We start from the raw sequence: 17027 nt of genomic DNA, 5'->3' as shown, positions 1-17027 counted from the left end.
GTTTTTGTTCTTCTTTCTCTAATTGCTTTAGGTGCAAGGTTAGGTTGTTTATTCGAGATGTTTCCTGTTTCTTAAGGTGGGATTGTATTGCTATAAACTTCCCTCTTAGAACTGCTTTTGCTGCATCCCATAGGTTTTGGGTCATCGTGTCTCCATTGTCATTTGTTTCTAGGTATTTTTTAATTTCCTCTTTGATTTCTTCAGTGATCACTTCGTTATTAAGTAATGTATTGTTTAGCCTCCATGTGTTTGTATTTTTTATAGCTCTTTTCCTGTAATTGATATCTAGTCTCATAGCATTGTGGTTGGAAAAGATACTTGATACAATTTCAATTTTCTTAAATTTACCAAGGCTTGATTTGTGACCCAAGATATGATCTATCCTGGAGAATGTTCCATGAGCACTTGAGAAAAACATGTATTCTGTTGTTTTTGGATGGAATGTCCTATAAATATCAATTAAGTCCATCTTGTTTAATGTATCATTTAAAGCTTGTGTTTCCTTATTTATTTTCATTTTGGATGATCTGTCCATTGGTGAAAGTGGGGTGTTAAAGTCCCCTGCTGTGATTGTGTTACTGTCGATTTCTCCTTTTATGGCTGTTAGTGTTTGCCTTATGTATTGAGGTGCTCCTATGTTGGGTGCATAAATATTTACAATTGTTATATCTTCTTCTTGGATCGATCCCTTGATCATTATGTAGTGTCCTTCTTTGTCTCTTCTAGTAGTCTTTATTTTAAAGTCTATTTTGTCTGATATGAGAATTGCTACTCCAGCTTTCTTTTGGTTTCCATTTGCATGGGATATCTTTTTCCATCCCCTTACTTTCAGTCTGTATGTGTCTCTAGGTCTGAAGTGGGTCTCTTGTAGACAGCATATATATGGGTCTTGTTTTTGTATCCATTCAGCCAATCTGTGTCTTTTGGTGGGAGCATTTAGTCCATTTACATTTAAGGTAATTATCGATATGTATCGATATGTATGTTCCTATTCCCATTTTCTTAATTGTTTTGGGTTCGTTATTGTAGGTCTTTTCCTTCTGTTGTGTTTCTTGCCTAGAGAAGTTCCTTTAGCATTTGTTGTAAAGCTGGTTTGGTGGTGCTGAACTCTCTCAGCTTTTGCTTGTCTGTAAACGTTTTAATTTCTCCATCCAATCTGAATGAGATCCTTGCTGGGTAGAGTAATCTTGGTTGCAGGTTTTTCTCCTTCATCACTTTAATTATGTCCTGCCACTCCCTTCTGGCTTGTAGAGTTTCTGCTGAGAGATCAGCTGTTATCCTGATGGGGATTCCCTTGTGTGTTATTTGTTGTTTTTGCCTTGCTGCTTTTAATATTTCTTTGTGTTTAATTTTTGACAGTTTGATTAATATGTGTCTTGGCGTATTTCTCCTTGGATTTATTCTGTATGGGACTCTCTGTGCCTCCTGGACTTGATTAACTATTTCCTTTCCCATATTAGGGAAGTTTTCAACTATAATCTCTTCAAATATTTTCTCAGTCCCTTTCTTTTTCTCTTCTTCTTCTGCAACCCCTATAATTCGAATGTTGGTGCGTTTAATGTTGTCCCAGAGGTCTCTGAGACTGTCCTCTGTTCTTTTCATTCTTTTTTCTTTATTTTGCTCTGCAGCAGTTATTTCCACTATTTTATCTTCCACCTCACTTATCTGTTCTTCTGCCTCAGTTATTCTGCTATTGATCCCATCTAGAGTATTTTTCATTTCATTTATTGTGTTTTTAATCGATGCTTGATTCATCTTTAGTTCTTCTAGGTCCTTGTTAACTGTTTCTTGCATTTTGTCTGTTCTGTTTCCAAGATTTTGGATCTGGGAAATAGAATCTTGGATCATCTTTACCATCATTATTCTGAATTCTTTTTCAGGTAGACTGCCTATTACCTCTTCATTTGTTAGGTCTGGTGGGTTTTTATCTTGCTCCTTCTCCTGCTGTGTGTTTTTCTGTCTTCTCATTTTGCTTATGTTACTGTGTTTGGGGTCTCCTTTTTGCAGGCTGCAGGTTCGTAGTTCCTGTTGTTTTTGGTGTCTGTCCCCAGTGGCTAAGGTTGTTTCAGTAGGTTGTGTAGGCTTCCTGGTTGGGGGGACTAGAGTCTGTGTTCTGGTGGATGAGGCTGGATCTTGTCTTTCTCGTGGGCAGGTCCACGTCTGGTGGTGTGTTTTGGGGTGTCTGCGGACTTTTTATGATTTTAGGCCACCTCTCTGCTAATGGGTGGCGTTGTGTTCCTGTCTTGCTAGTTGTTTGGCATAGGGTGTCCAGCACTGTAGCTTGCTGGTCGTTGAGTGAAGCTGGGTGCTGGTGTTGAGATGGAGATCTCTGGAAGATTTTCGCCGTTTGATATTATGTGGAGCTGGGAGGTGTCTTGTGGACCAGTGTCCTGAAGTTGGCTCTCCCACCTCAGAGGCACAGCACTGACTCCTGGCTCCTCAATTTGGGATGATTTGTTGTCTATTCATGTATTCCACAGATGCAGGGTACATCAAGTTGATTGTGGAGCTTTAATCCGCTGCTTCTGAGGCTGCTGGGAGAGGTTTCCCTTTCTCTTCTTTGTTCTCACAGCTCCCGGGTCTCAGCTTTGGATTTGGTCCCGCCTCTGCGTGTAGGTCGCCGGAGGGCGTCTGTTCTTCGCTCAGACAGGACAGGGTTAAAGGAGCAGCCTCTTCGGGAACTCTGGCTCTCTCAGGCCGGGCGGGAGGGAGGGGCACGGAGTGCGGGGCGAGCCTGCAGCGGCAGAGGTCGGCGTGACGTTGCACCAGCCCGAGGCGCGCCGTGCGTTCTCCCAGGGAAGCCGCCCCTGGATCCCGGGACCCCGGCAGTGGCGGGCTGCACAGGCTCCCGGAAGGGCGGTGTGGACAGTGACCTGCGCTCGCACACAGGCCTCTTGGCGGCGGCAGCAGCAGCCCCAGCGTCCCACGCCCGTCACTGTGCTCCGCGCTTTCAGTCGTGACTCGCGCCCGTCTGTGGAGATCCTTTAAGCAGCGCTCTTAATCCCCTCTCCTCGCGCACCAGGAAACCAAAAGGGCAGAAAAAGTCTCTTGCCTCTTCGGCAGCTCCGGCACATTAGCCCCCTTCAGGCTGAGTTCTCGCCGCCAGCCCCAGTCCTCTCCCTGCGCTCTGGCCGAAGCCCGAGCCTCAGCTTCCAGCGCCGCCCGCCCCGGCGGGCGAGCAGACAAGCCTCTCGGGCTGGTGAGTGCCGCTCGGCACCAATCCTCTGTGCGGGAATCTCTCCGCTTTGCCCTACCCAGGTATGTGGGGAGTTTCTTGCCTTTTGGGAGGTCTGGGGTCTTCTGCCAGTGTTCAGTAGGTGTTCTGTAGGAGTTGTTCCACGTGTAGCTGTATTTCTGGTGTATCCGTGGGGAGGAAGGTGATCTCCGTGTCTTACTCTTCCGCCATCTTACCCGGAAGTCGCCCCTGCAGTTTTGAGGTTGTAAAAGTAGCATGATACAAACTATATTAAATAATAAAATTACCTTTTATAAAATTAGCTTTCACTCAAGCATCCATCCTGTTAGCTGCTGTGTCTGTCCCTGCTCACCTTGCCCATGTGTCTTGGGGTCAAATATCCAACAACACAGTTGCAAAGTGAAATTGCACAAGCTGCAGGATTTAATAATGTTAAAAGTGGTAAGGGGAAGAGCAGTAGAAGTGCTAATTACATGGGTAAATATAAATGGCTTTTTTTGTTATTTCTCTTTAAAAGACAATTGCCTGCTTGTGCAAAAATAACAACAATGTATGTGGGGTTTATAACATACAGTAGAAATAAAAAGTGTGGCAACAATAGCAGAGAGGCTGGGAGGGAGGAAATGGAAGTACGCTGCTTCACTGTATGTGAAGGGATGTAATATCGCTTGAAGGAAGACTGGTAGTTACAGATGTGTGCTAAAAACCTAAAGCAACAACTGAAATAAACACAAAGTTTTGGCTAATAAACCAACAAAGGAATTAAAATGAAATAAACACATCATTAATCCAAATACTCCGTCCGAAAGAAGGCAGAAAAAGAGGGGGAAAGGGAGCAAAGAGCAAATGGGACAAATAGAAAACAAGCGGCAAAATGGTAGATTAAACCCATCCTTACCAGTTATCACATTAAAGATAAGAGTCTAAATACCCCAGTTAAAAGCAAGATCAGTTAAATGCCATCTACAAGAAACCCACTTTAGATATAAAGACACAACGCAAAGTGAAAGGACAGAAAGACACATCGCGTGCTAACAGTAACCGAAAGAAAGTTGGAGTGACTATATCAACATCAAAGTGGATTTCAGAGCAAAGAACACAACACAAAGAGGGACATTTCATGTAACACAGCGTCACTTCAGCAAGAGGACACAACAGTCCTAAATGTTAATGCACCTAAAAGTGATCTTGGAGGACTGTGCAAACGATAGTGGCACTGATGACAAGTGAGAATCTGGCCGAGTTATACACTTGATAGCTGCAGTAGAGAAAACGGACAAAGATCATTACACAACAGGCATTCAGAAGAGAAGGATGTGACCATTAAATGGATGGCACCTAGAATATATTTTCTAAAAAGACCCTTCTTAGAATAGCTCTGCAACCTTGTGGTAAAGGGTATTTTGTTGCATACAGTTCTGTTGGGGAAATGAAGCCAACAAAACCAGTACTTGATTAGTAATGAAAAATGTGTTTATAGATAAACTCCATGTGTGCTTCAAGTGAGCTGTGGTTGAATAACTTCCACACTTGGCAGAAGACAGGTTAAGTTTATGTCGATTACTCATGGAGCTCATGGTTACTTCATGCACTTGTAAATGCAGCCGCTCATCCTGCACTCTCTTTTTTTTTTTCCGGTATGCGGGCCTCTCACTGCTGTGGCCTCTCCCGTTGCAGAGCACAGGCTCCGGACGTGCAGGCTCAGTGGCCATGGCTCACGGGCCCAGCCGCTCCGCGGCATGTGGGATCTTCCCGGACAGGGGCACGAACCCGTGTCCCCTGCATCTGCAGGCGGACTCTCAACCACTGCGCCACCAGGGAAGCCCTCATCCTGCACTTTCTAGCTAACTTCCAGCCCAGCCGCCTCACATACCAAGTGGCTTTGGACCAGTTGTTGAACCACTCAGAGCTTCTGTTTTGTCAAACGAAGATAATGATGCTCTTCCGAAGATGGAAGTTAGCGCTGAAGGAGAGGAGACAAGTGATTGAACACTCAGAGGCTTCATGCAATAGTGGTTGCTTTACTGTTTTATTGTAATGTCTGCAAACAAATGCAGTGCAGGCCTATTTGGAAGAGGCACATCCTGGAGTGTGCCTGTCTCCTATTTAATGTGTAGAGTCATTGGCATTTTTTGCAGTGTATCTGCTTCTTCTGAGTCAAAATGGAAAGAATTAGCTAAAATTTTGCCAGAGGAATGTGTTGTGGAGCCTTTTGCAATCTGCTTATCCCCCAAGTTTATCATAATTCTTAGAAGAGTGCACTGTTTTACATCTGAAGCAACATTTAACTTGAAGAAAGCTCTGCTTTTGTTTTTAATCACCTACTTAGCCTACCGACAGTTTGAAAGGCTTGCAAAGCAACCCACAAGTGTTGTTTTCTTCTGACTCGCTGTATTTATTTAGTGATGAATGATACCTTGTAGTAAGATCCTAGGTTCAAAGCATTTACTGTTTAAGGACAAAGTACAAGACAAGAAAAATGGGAAGAGGGATTGCAAAAAGATGAGAAGTGAAAGCTTTATTTTAGAAAGTTGTAGGAAATAGGACTGGTTTTATGGATGGGCAATCGAGAGGAAATTAATGTTATTAATAGATTAAATATGCTCTATAACATGGCAGGCCCTATAGAATACATAAAAATGTAGAAATGCTTGGTCTGTCTCCAATATTTTGTGTGGTTTATCTCCTTTAATCTGCCCAACAGCCCTGTGTAATGGGTAACGTTACCTTCAGTTTTACAGATGAAAAAACAGGCTCTCAGCTTTACGTAACTTGCCCAAGGCCTTCAGCTAGCAAGCAGCGGAGCTGGATTTGAACTCAAACAGCCACAGACTGTGTTATCTGCACACAATTATTTTCAGTGATTTTTGAAAAATAAAATCAGTTGGAATTGGAACAGGACATTATCCAGCATGATGCAGAAAGTAACTGTTTTCTTGAATAAAGTTTTGTGGGTAAAAAGGTAGCTTAGTGGATGGGAGTGGTAAAAAGAAATTATTTGGCAAGAAAAGAATACGTGGCCCTCCAAATACAGAAACATTTATATTTCTGACAGAAAAGTGTAAGTTCCTGCAGACAACTGGTTCTCAAACTTGGGCATACATCCCAGAGTTTGCTGCCCAAGAACCTGCATTTCTAATAAGCCCCCAAGTGTTGCTGATGCTGCTTGTCCAGGGTCTACACTTGGATATCATTGCTGTAGACAGTTTGAGAAGGGTGGAGACACAGCCAGTGTGTGTAAGAGGAATTCATCTGGGGAGCAGCATTCAGGGGGCTGGGGAGAAGGGTGTATAGTATATGGGTAAATTGTGGTGGTTTTTTTTTTTTTTTTGGCTCCTCCATCCATGCATCTTGCAGGATCTTAGTTCCCCGACCAGGGATTGAACCCAGGCCCCCGGCAATGGAAGCGTGGAGTCCTAACCACTGGACTGCCAGGGAATTCCTTAAATCGTGGTTTTTAACAAGTCTGGGATAGTCAAGCTCGTGTTTTAGACTATGCAAAATAAAACACCTCTGCTAACTGTGGCTAAAAGAAGGTGGTGGTGAGGAGGGATGTAAAATACTTATAAGAACCTCTTAGAATGTAGGTTAATGGCTGTTTTCAGATGTTGCTAGTGTCTAGGTCAGTGCCTGGCATATAAAAAGTGCTCAATAATAATTTCTTGCATGTTATTTCACCTCTTAGAATGGCTATCATCAAAGACAAGAGATAGCAAATGGTGAGGATGTGGAGAAAAGGGAACCCTCATGCAGTGTCAGTGGGCATGTAAATTGGTGCAGCCACTATGGAAAACAGTATGGAGTTTCCTCAAAAAATTAACAATAGAACTACCATGTGATCCAGCAATTTGACTTTTGGGTATATATCTGAAAGAAATGAAATCACTATGTTGAAGAGATATCTGCACCCTCGTGTTCACTCACAATAGCCAAGACATGGAAACAACCTAAGTGTCCATTGACAGATGAGTGGATAAAGAAGATGTGGTGTATGTATACAGTGGAACACTACTCAGCCATAACAAAGGAGGAAATCCTGCTATTTGCAACAACATGGATGGATCTTGAGGGCATTATGCTGTGAGATAAGAGAAAAAAACAAATGCTATATGATCTCACTTATATGTGGACTCTTAAAAAAAAGAAAAGCCTCATAGAAACAGATCAGATGTGTGGTTGCCAGGGGTAGAGGAATTGGTTGAAGGTGGTCAAAAGGTACAAACTTCCAGTTATAAAATAAATAAGTTCTGGGGATGTAATGTACAGCATGATGACTATAGTTAATAATAGTGTATTGTATATTTGAAAGTTGCTGAGAGAATAGATCTTAAAAGTTCTCATAAGGAAAAGGACATTTGTAACTATGTGAGGTGATGTTAACTAAACTTATTGTGGTAATCATTTCACAGTATATACATATATCAAATCATTCTGTTGTACACCTTAAGCTTATATAATGTTCTGTGTCAATTATATTTTAACAAAACTAGAAAAAATTATTTGTTGCATAAATAGACAAATAAGAGAATGAATTAAGAACTCCATATGTTAAAACTACTCAGCAATTATGTCCTCCCATTCTTCTTAGATCTCTCATAAAAGCATTTTTTAAAAATTTATCTTTTTGGCAAGGATAATTTTGGGGAAATTTTTCAGAATATACAAGGGGGTGTTACAGTAAATTTCTCTCCTACTCTTGTCCCTTTTCCCTGGTTTCTTTCCTTAGAGGCCTTAACAATTCTTAACAGTTTCTTTTTCATTGTTAAGTTTCTTAAGCATCCTTCCAGGATAGTCTGTGTATACATTTGTGTATGTGTGCGTGTACATTTTCTAAAATGCAAAAGTAACATAGCATACTATACCACTCTTTCTGTCCTTCCTTTTTTCATTTAACAGTATATTTTGTTGATCATTTTATATAGCTCATGTATAAGGCTGACTCTTTTAATTGCTCTTTTTATTTAAATTCCAAACTATGGAGATACCATTATTTAAGTATTTCTCTATTGGTGGACATTTAGATAGCCTCCAATCTTTTGACATAATTAAAAACGTAGTAACTATCCTATATACATTTGTGATTTGGTAGATATTATCAAATTGCCTCCAGAGTTAGGTGAAATAGTTCACATTCCTATGAACAGTTTAAGAGAAAGCCTGTTTCCCCATATCCTCAAAAGCAAAATGTTTTATGAAATTTTTTGTCTTTGTCAATTTGATTGGTGAAAAATACTATCCTATTTTAGTTTTTATTTGTATTTTTCTAATTGTGAGTGAATTTTTATATTTTTTGAATGTTTATATGTCAACTGCATTTGTTTTTCTATGAACACCATAGCACGCTCATGTCCTTTGCTCACTTTTCAGTTGCTTTTTTCTTATTGAATCTTAGAAGCTCTTTATATATTAAGGAAATAGGCTCTTTGTTATATGTGATGCAGATTTTTTTTTACCAATTTATTATTTATCTTTTAAATTTTCTTTATGTTGCATGATTATTTTATAATTGTGCATACTAAATGAATTTAAAATTGTTACCTGAATTTTTTTTCTACATAGGATTTCTTAATATTTGGGATCTAAGGACTGGAAGGTATCCTATTCATCGTTTTGAGCATGATGCAAGAATACAAGCACTAGCCCTCAGCCAGGAAGATGCAACTGTTGCCACAGCTTCTGCTTTTGATGTCGTAATGTTATGCCCCAATGAGGAGGGATATTGGCAAATAGCTGCAGAATTTGAAGTTCAGAAACTGGTGAGCTTTTTGTTTGGTCGTTTTATTTTTCATTCTTAGAATCTCTGGGTCTGACATAAACAGATAGTAATGATGTTGGCAGTGCCCATTCACTCAGGGCTTTCTGTGGGCCTCATGTCCATAAATCTCACAACAGCCTTGCAAAATAAGTAGTTTTATTTTCCTCATTTACCAAGCAGCCAATAAAGTCTTGGAGCAGTGAATTGACTTGCCCCTGATAAGAAGTTGTGATTCTGACCTCAAGGCTGACATCGGGGCTGCAGTTTCTCATCACTGTGGTCCTCAGCCTCCTTCACATTAACAGGACGTTCACCCCTGGAAATCTGAGATCAGGATCTGGCCTGATACATAAGTGAAGATGAGTTCAGTGGTACCATCACAGGCTATGTGGGAAAGAAAGTTTCCATCCTACACTTTCTCCATCCGAAGATTTTCTCACTTGGCATTAAGGGTAACTCTTAAGTGAGTATAGATTCAAGTCAGTGTTAATCGGGTAGCCGTGTTCCATGATGTCATGTGTGAAGCTCAGTTAACCTTACTAGTTCATTACATAGAGCCTGTTTCTGAGTTCACTTGTACATGAGCCTCAACATTTGCATGGTGGGAGATGATTTGGTGGTAAGAAGGAAGAGCTGAAATCTGTCTATGCTGAATTTGGATTTAATTTAAAGCAAACTTGATTTTGGCACTGGTTGGGGAGTGAACAGAAAAGCCAACGCTGAATAATGAATTGATGGCCTGACCTGGAACATATCCTATTCCTCTCCCTTTTCCCCTGGTGGAAATCTTGTTAGACATGAATAACTAAAAAGCCATGGCATCACTGCTTCACTTCTGTAAGCTGCTTGTCCCTTTAATGCTCAGCCTCTGTGGTTCTAGTGTAGTGTTCTCATGCTGTCTTCTTCTCTTGGGGTTTTATTAGAAAAATGTGAAAGTACCATATTTCTGTCCTCAAAACTACATAGTGCTTGTTATTTGGTTTCTGCCTAAAGAACACTGTAGATCAACAATAGCTATATGAACTCAAGACAATTACTTGAGATGTGAGTCCCTTCAGAAAGTGCAAATCCGGCCTTGGCAATAAGGTGGCATCCTGGCACCGACCGGAAGCTTTCTGAAGGTGTTTACAGTTCCCAGAAGATGGCACAACCGCAGTCAGTCTGAGCCTCTTGGTCTATCACACATCCAGCATGAAGGTGAATTAAATGGCTAGACTGAGGATGTTGATTTTAGGAAAGCAAGAAGTGATTTTTAGGATGGGGGAGAGAGGAATGAAGCAGCCATTGCTGGAGGCCTGTGTTATAACGCTCTTTTTGTATTATTTCTCACCCTGGATGAGGGCTGGCCCCAGAATGTACTATCTCTGGAAAAGGCAGCCCCTGGCCCGGGTTGCTGGGCCATCTTTGTCTTCCTCAGATAGGCTCCCTGAATCACCGTGGCAGTGTTCCCAGGTTTGTAATACTGGCCTAGAACAGCTGTCCTTCGCGATGGGCCCTCAGCTGGGGATGTGGGGCCACCACTCACACTGTGGGTCCTCAGGGTTAGCAGAGCCACCCAGATGTTTACTCTCTCGAGCGCTTCTGGACAGTTCTCAGGATTCAGGCCTTTGAACTCGTTTGGCTTCTTGTCAGGGACCGTGGATTTTCATAATTACCTAGGTGGCTTACCTTCTGCTTGCCTTCTGCTTTTGTACTCTCAGAATTTACTCAGGAAGGTGAAAACCCGATGTAAACTGCACTCGGGGGAAGCATGCCACTTAACGAACATAGGAAAGCAAGTTACTCTTAAAGGCAGCTCCTCATACCCACGCAGATTAGAGAAAGTAGTAGCAGTGATGCAGCCGGAGGACTGTGTGGCATAAAAGTGCTTGCAGTGGCCTTCCTACCCTAGGATGGTATTGAAACCAGGAGAAAGTAGATAACTCGGGTGCTTTTAACCTTTTAGCAACACATTTTTGCTATTTGCACAAATGTTAAAATGTGATTCCGGGGCTTCCCTGGTGGCGCAGTGGTTGAGAGTCCACCTGCCGATGCAGGGGACGTGGGTTCATGCCCCGGTCCGGGAAGATCGCACATGCTGCAGAGCGGCTGGGCCCGTGAGCCATGGCCGCTGAGCCTGCGCAACGGGAGAGGCCACAACAGTGAGAGGCCTGCGTACCGCAAAAAAAAAAAAAAAAGTGATTTTGACTGATTTGGAACTGAGTGAATTTTATGTTATTTATTCAGTTTCTTGTGAAAAAAAATAAAAACTAACTTTTATTTTTGAATAGTTATTCTAGCCTCGTGGTTCAGAATTTAAAAGACACAATAAGGTTTACAGTGAGAATCTCCCTTCCACTCTGTCCCACAACTCATTTCCCTCCCTGAAGGCAGCTGTTGTTAGATTTGTGCACGTACAAGACAAGCGTGTCACAGGCTTCCTCTGCCCCACCTTTACACACAGTAGCACACTGTGAATCCTGTTACCTTGTTTTTTTCCCCCAAATTTATCTTAGAGGTGACCCCCTTTGTATGAGTTTGTAAAGGTTGTCTTCCTGCTTTTTTCTGTGACCACATGGTATTCCAATACATGGATGTACTGTAAGTTATTTAATTAGTTCCTTAGTAAGGCATGTTTAGGGTTTTCTAGTTTTTAGCTATGACCAAATAGTGCTACAGCAAATAATGTTGTACACAGTTGTTTTGCATAAATGTGAGTTTATTTGTAAATAAATTCCTAGAAGTGACTTGCTGTGTCAGAGCACATGCACATCTGACGTTGTGTTAAGTGTTCCCAGATTTTGGACCAGATTACATCCCACCAACCTTAATGGGATCCATAAATGTGGTTGTCCCCCCTCCACTTCCAGCCCAGTGTCTTATCAGACTAATTGATCTTTACTGATATGACAGATGAAAATGCTATCTTGGTGAATTTTCACCTTTTATTTCTCTTGTTAGGAGTGTGTTGTGTTTCTTTTACGATGAGCATCTTTTCATTTGTGTAGGAACTGTGTTTCACTTCCTGTGAACTGGCCCTTGGCCCATCTTTTTCTGTTGGGTTGCTGGTCTTCTCATTGATGTGTAGGAGGAATTGTGTATTTTTGAGCAAGTCAGGATGAATTGTAGGCGAGACCTGAAGGACTAAAATGACCCTTATTCTTTAACAGGTTGACTACCTTGAAATAGTTCCAGATACTGGAAGGTATCCTGTGGCCGTAGCCACTGCTGGAGATCTGGTATACCTGCTAAAAGCCGAAGACTCTGCCAGAACCCTCCATTATGTCTACGGGCAGCCTGTCACATGTCTAGATGTCTCTGCCAACCAGGCTGCTTTTGGTGTGAAGAGTCTGGGATGGGTGTACGAAGGAAACAAGGTACAAAAATAGCAAGATGTGCAATTAACAAAAAAGAACATGGATTTTATTTTTTTAAGGCAATTTAAAAATTAAAGATCTCTAATATGTTTTTAAAAGATGTGTTCAGGCAATATATATCAGCCTGGTTAGAAAAAACTCAGGTAGTTCAAAATGATGTAATATGATAAGTAATTGTTTTCTTTCTCTTCCCTTCCCCCAACCCTACTCCACAGAAGAAACTATTAACAGTTTCTAGGTATCCGTCTAGAAAATTTAAATGCATATATAGGTACATTTATACACTAAAAAACATAGCTTTGTTGAAATGAGATCACAGTGTACATACTGTTCTGTGCCCAACGTTTTTATGCAGTAATGTAGCCTGGAGAGCATTCCACATGAACTCCCTCTCCCTAGAATTCCAGCGATGCTTACAACTCGTAGTCTGCTTAACCAGTCTCCTCACTAGTGGGCATTTAGGTTGCTTTCTCTGTTTGGGCTGTTAGAGACAGTGCTACAGTGCATGTTGCAACTTGTAAATCTCTAGGATAAATTGCTAGCAATTATGTTGCTTGATCAGAGGGTTGATGGACATTGCCAAGTTGCCTTCTAAAAAGGTTGCATCAAAATTTACATTCTTATCCACAGTTTGTAAAAGTGCCTCTGATACTCCTTCAGCCAGAAACAAGGAGGAGACAAGTTTTTAATTGAAATTGTTTGCATGATGACTCAATTTTATCACTACTTAGTATTTTACCATCCTGACTGCAGGCCAAGTACTTAGTCTTAAAGCTGACTTACAGAACTCTTTCTCTTCCAGTGGAATCAGGGGAGAGGGATAAAGGTTCATTTTGTTTTGCTTTTCCTCCGGTTTGTTGGGTCTTGACCCTGCTGGCAGTGGGTGTAACCCTGGGAAGGAACTTCTCTGAGCCAGCAGCTCCTCTGACGATGTCCTTCTCCCAAGGAAGGAGGCCCTTTTCACGTAGCAGTGTTGTGAACTGGAAAAGAGCCAGTCTCTGGATGCACACCGTCTGCGTTCCAGCTGCAGGCCTACCACCTGCTACCCTGTGTGACCTTAAACAGGTCGCTTAACCCTCATTAGGCCTCAGTTCCCTCATTTGTAAAAGGGAGTTCATGATGGTACCTACTTCACAGAATTGTAGGATTAAATGAAAACATATGTGTAAAGCTTTAAGCATAGTACCTGGCATTGGAGAGTTAACAATCACTGTGTGCTTCCTGTTATTTCTAGCACTCATAGTTTGAGTCTAGCCTCTGGTTGTGATTTTTATATCTTGTTTCTCCTATGCAGTCACCTGTAAGGTCAAATCTCACCTATCTAGGTGTTCACTGGTTTTGCAACATGGATTCCAATTATATATTCTTCAACCAGGAAGATAGATAAAGCCGTAGAAAATACATGTGGCTTAGTTTAGTCTCACTGTGAGAAGGGATCCCTTTGTGCTCAAGTTGGCCTGCTTTGCTGGAGCATATTCAGCATATCTTAGCTGGAAAGTCTGTGGTGATATAATTCCTGTGTTTCGTCTTCCCAGGAAGTGGGGGGAAAGGGACAGCACTTGGTTTCCTAAGGCTGTTTCCTTCCTTGGCCTTTGAAAACACTTTCTTTTCTGATCCCTGGTGAGCTCATGTGACGAGACGAGAGAGACTTTGCTTTCTAATTTTTCATCCATCATGCTTTCAAGTTTCAGTTATCTCACTTATTTCTCGAGTTCTCAGTGTAGTGAGGTGATAGTTTATTTAATCCTAGCCTGGCTTAAATTTTTCATATTTTTAATAAACTTTTCATGTAACAGGTCCTATTTCTCTGACTTACCTGAGTGGATCTGTTTCTATAGTGATACAGTTGCAGTGGATATATTTGAGAAACCAGTTAAAGGGATAGCTCAGCACAAAATTAGACTGGGAGCATCCTTTAAGTGTTGATGTAAGTAGGCACTTTTTTGGATGCCTCTCAATATTTCCAACCCAATTAAAAAGCGTTAATTATAAGAATTAGCTGATTCTTATGTTAATTTGATGAAAATTTATTTTTAAAAGTTTATAGTCCCTCTAATAACTTGTTAGCGGGTAGTTTTCATTGGTGTTTTAAAATGAAGAGTGGAAGTAAATTTGCTACAAGAATGTGTTTAAGTGCCTCTTTGAAATCTGACAGTAGCATTTAGTCATGCAGATATTTTGTGAGTACACCACCAAACCTTCAAACACTGGTGTGGGTGGATGGGTTGCTGTTAGTAGTGCTGGTGGTAACTCTGCATTGAGAAGCTTTTCCAACATGAATGCCACCCACTTGAACGTGAGGGAAGCCAACTTTAACTGTGAAACTTTCCTTATTTTTGCAGAGGTAGGACTTTCTGTCTGATTATGTTTAATGGATCTTCTGCTTCCTCAGAAAACCCAACATTTCTGTGTGAATTAAGCCATGTACTGGGTGGCTCTGTGAGACTTTAGTAGCATCCTGCCACCCCATAATGTACTGTCATAATTCTTAAGTCTTATGTGCAGGCTCTGTGTCACCTTGCTGGTGAGCTCCACGCTTTGGTCCTGTCGGTCTCCATCCGGCCTGGCAGCACGTTTTACTAGGTTGGTATGAGACTGGGAGCAGTAGAGTTTGCCTGGAGCTGTGTCCACGTGAGGGTTTGTGTCTGTGCCTCTGGGCCTGTATGTTTAGGATTCAGATGAAGCCTTTATGAGAGCAGAGTCTGGTTTATCTTCCTTTGTACCTGATACATAACTGGGGGTTAGCTAGAGTCCACTGCTGATTAACTGTGATAAAAGCAGACATGAAGTTCAAATGTTGGTAATAGAATTTTAGTCAGGAACTGAAATTTCCCTGACTTGTAGGAGTATTTCAGCAGTGTTACTTTTGTTTACTTGGAAAATGTCTTTACACCATATGATGATCACATTAGCATTTTATAGACACCACAGCTGTCTGAGCATCAGTAATAATGGTTCAGACTCACCCATTCACATATCTACTAGCCAGCCTGTCACGTATTTATCACAGAGAGTCACAGAGCACCAGTCGTGTCCTGGCATCAGAGCATTAAGACAACATCGTGCACAGATTCCAGCAGACGGGCATTTGTCAAGTAACTTAGCTCTGTTAGTAAACATACTTAGTTTTTTAAGGAAAGGAAACCAAGTAACTTAGCAGAAGTTTATCCATTGAATCTTAAGAAAAGGCTTGTGAATATAGCTGGTTCAGTCATTTCCAGCTCTGGTAGGAAGGTTCAGAGAAAGTGTTAGTGCTCGGGTACATTAGGGGCCACGCTTGGGTTTGCCAGCATGTTCTTTCTTTGGCCAAGTAAAGTTGTAGGGAAAAAAAGGCTATTATCTATTTGCACTCTTTCTTCAAAGAGCAGATCTTTAAACATCTTTAAAAAAAAAAAAAAGAAAGTATTTTTTTGACTAGGTAATGCATTCACCTGATTCAGAAATCAAAAGACATGAAAGGAAGGGTGTGCCGTGGGATGACTCCTTCCCACTCTGTTCAACCCGCCACCCAGTTCCTCTTCCTGGAGCAGCTAAATCAGTGTTGCCAGTGTCTTGCACATCCTGCCAGAGATGTTTTATGCATATGTAAGCAAATTGTCCATACATGCCCTCAATCCCCTCTTTCTAAAAAACATAAATAGTAAAATACTCTATTTTTGTCCTGCCTCTTGTGCAACAGAATCTCTTAGAGATCATTTCATCATTTCTTATAACATAATAAAGAACTTCCTGGTAGGTTTTTTTATTTTTTGCAATTTTATGATATTGCACCTTGTAGTTGTACCTTAAGTAGTTCTGCGACCCCCCTACCCCCCACTGATGGATGTTAGCTTGCTCCCAGTCTTCTGCCATTGTGAACAACACTTGGTCCACATGAACGTATTTGTAGGATTAGCTCCTCAAAGTAAAGACTTGCTGGGTCAGAGGGCGCTGTGCCTTCATGATTTTGATAGCTGTTGCCCTCTATAGTAGGTGTTCCTTGGAAAGTGGAGGATGGCAGTGCATCCCATTCTCCTAGCAGTTCCTTAACATCTTTCCTCTCACAGGCTTTACAGAAGGATCACAACAAAATGAGGCCAGAAGGAATAAACAGAGCTCTGTCTGGTCCTGCCTTCATTTAAGTTATTTTGTAGCGCTCTGCTTTGAGGATGAATGACCTCATCTAGAATCACATGCTTCACCTAGAATCAGTGCAGTGGGACTGACAGCCTTATCAGACCACCGTTAGGGTGGACAGAGCTACAACACACACTGATATGTGCCCCTTCTTGGCTTGTTTGCTACCATTTGAGGGAGAGCCCATGGTTCTTTAAAGACAGTAGGCTCACCTGCCTCTTTTTTTGTAAAATGAGGAGGGTTGGACATGTGACTTTTGGTCTCCTGTCCAGCACCCACGTTCCTTGATTCTTTTTATTCATTCATTTATTTATTTATTTATTGGCTGCGTTGGGTCTTTGTTGCTGTGTGCGAGCTTTCTCTAGTTAGGGTGAGCAGGGGCTACTCTTTGTTGTGGTGCACGGGCTTCTCACTGTCGTGGCTTCTCTTGCTGTGGAGCACGGGCTCTAGGCGCGTAGGCTTCAGTAGTTGTGGCACGTGGGCTCAGTAGTTGTGGCTCACGGGCTCTAGAGCGCAGGCTCAGTAGTTGTGATGCACGGGCTTAGTTGCTCCGTGGCATGTGGGATCTTCCTGGGCCAGGGCTCGAACCTGTGTCCCTTGCATT

General features: G+C 41.8%; 1 protein-coding gene across 1 annotated transcript in view; it reads left to right on the top strand.

Annotated features, from left to right (window-relative positions):
- The window catches only part of FBXW8 (F-box and WD repeat domain containing 8), a gene marked incomplete at both ends in the record, with an annotated part of 120098 nt that overhangs the window by 65063 nt on the left and 38008 nt on the right, over positions 1 to 17027 (top strand). Inside the window, 2 exons of the mRNA XM_079717310.1 lie at positions 8756 to 8952; positions 12101 to 12307. Of these exons, the coding sequence (XP_079573436.1) occupies positions 8756 to 8952; positions 12101 to 12307 (404 nt within the window). The remainder of the gene's footprint in view (positions 1 to 8755; positions 8953 to 12100; positions 12308 to 17027) is intronic.

The sequence above is a fragment of the Hyperoodon ampullatus genome (genome assembly GCF_949752795.1).
Source record: "Hyperoodon ampullatus genome assembly, chromosome: 13".
NCBI lineage: Eukaryota > Metazoa > Chordata > Mammalia > Artiodactyla > Ziphiidae > Hyperoodon > Hyperoodon ampullatus.
The sequence above is the reverse complement of the archived record's forward strand: the minus strand, read 5'-3'. Positions and strand labels throughout refer to the sequence as shown.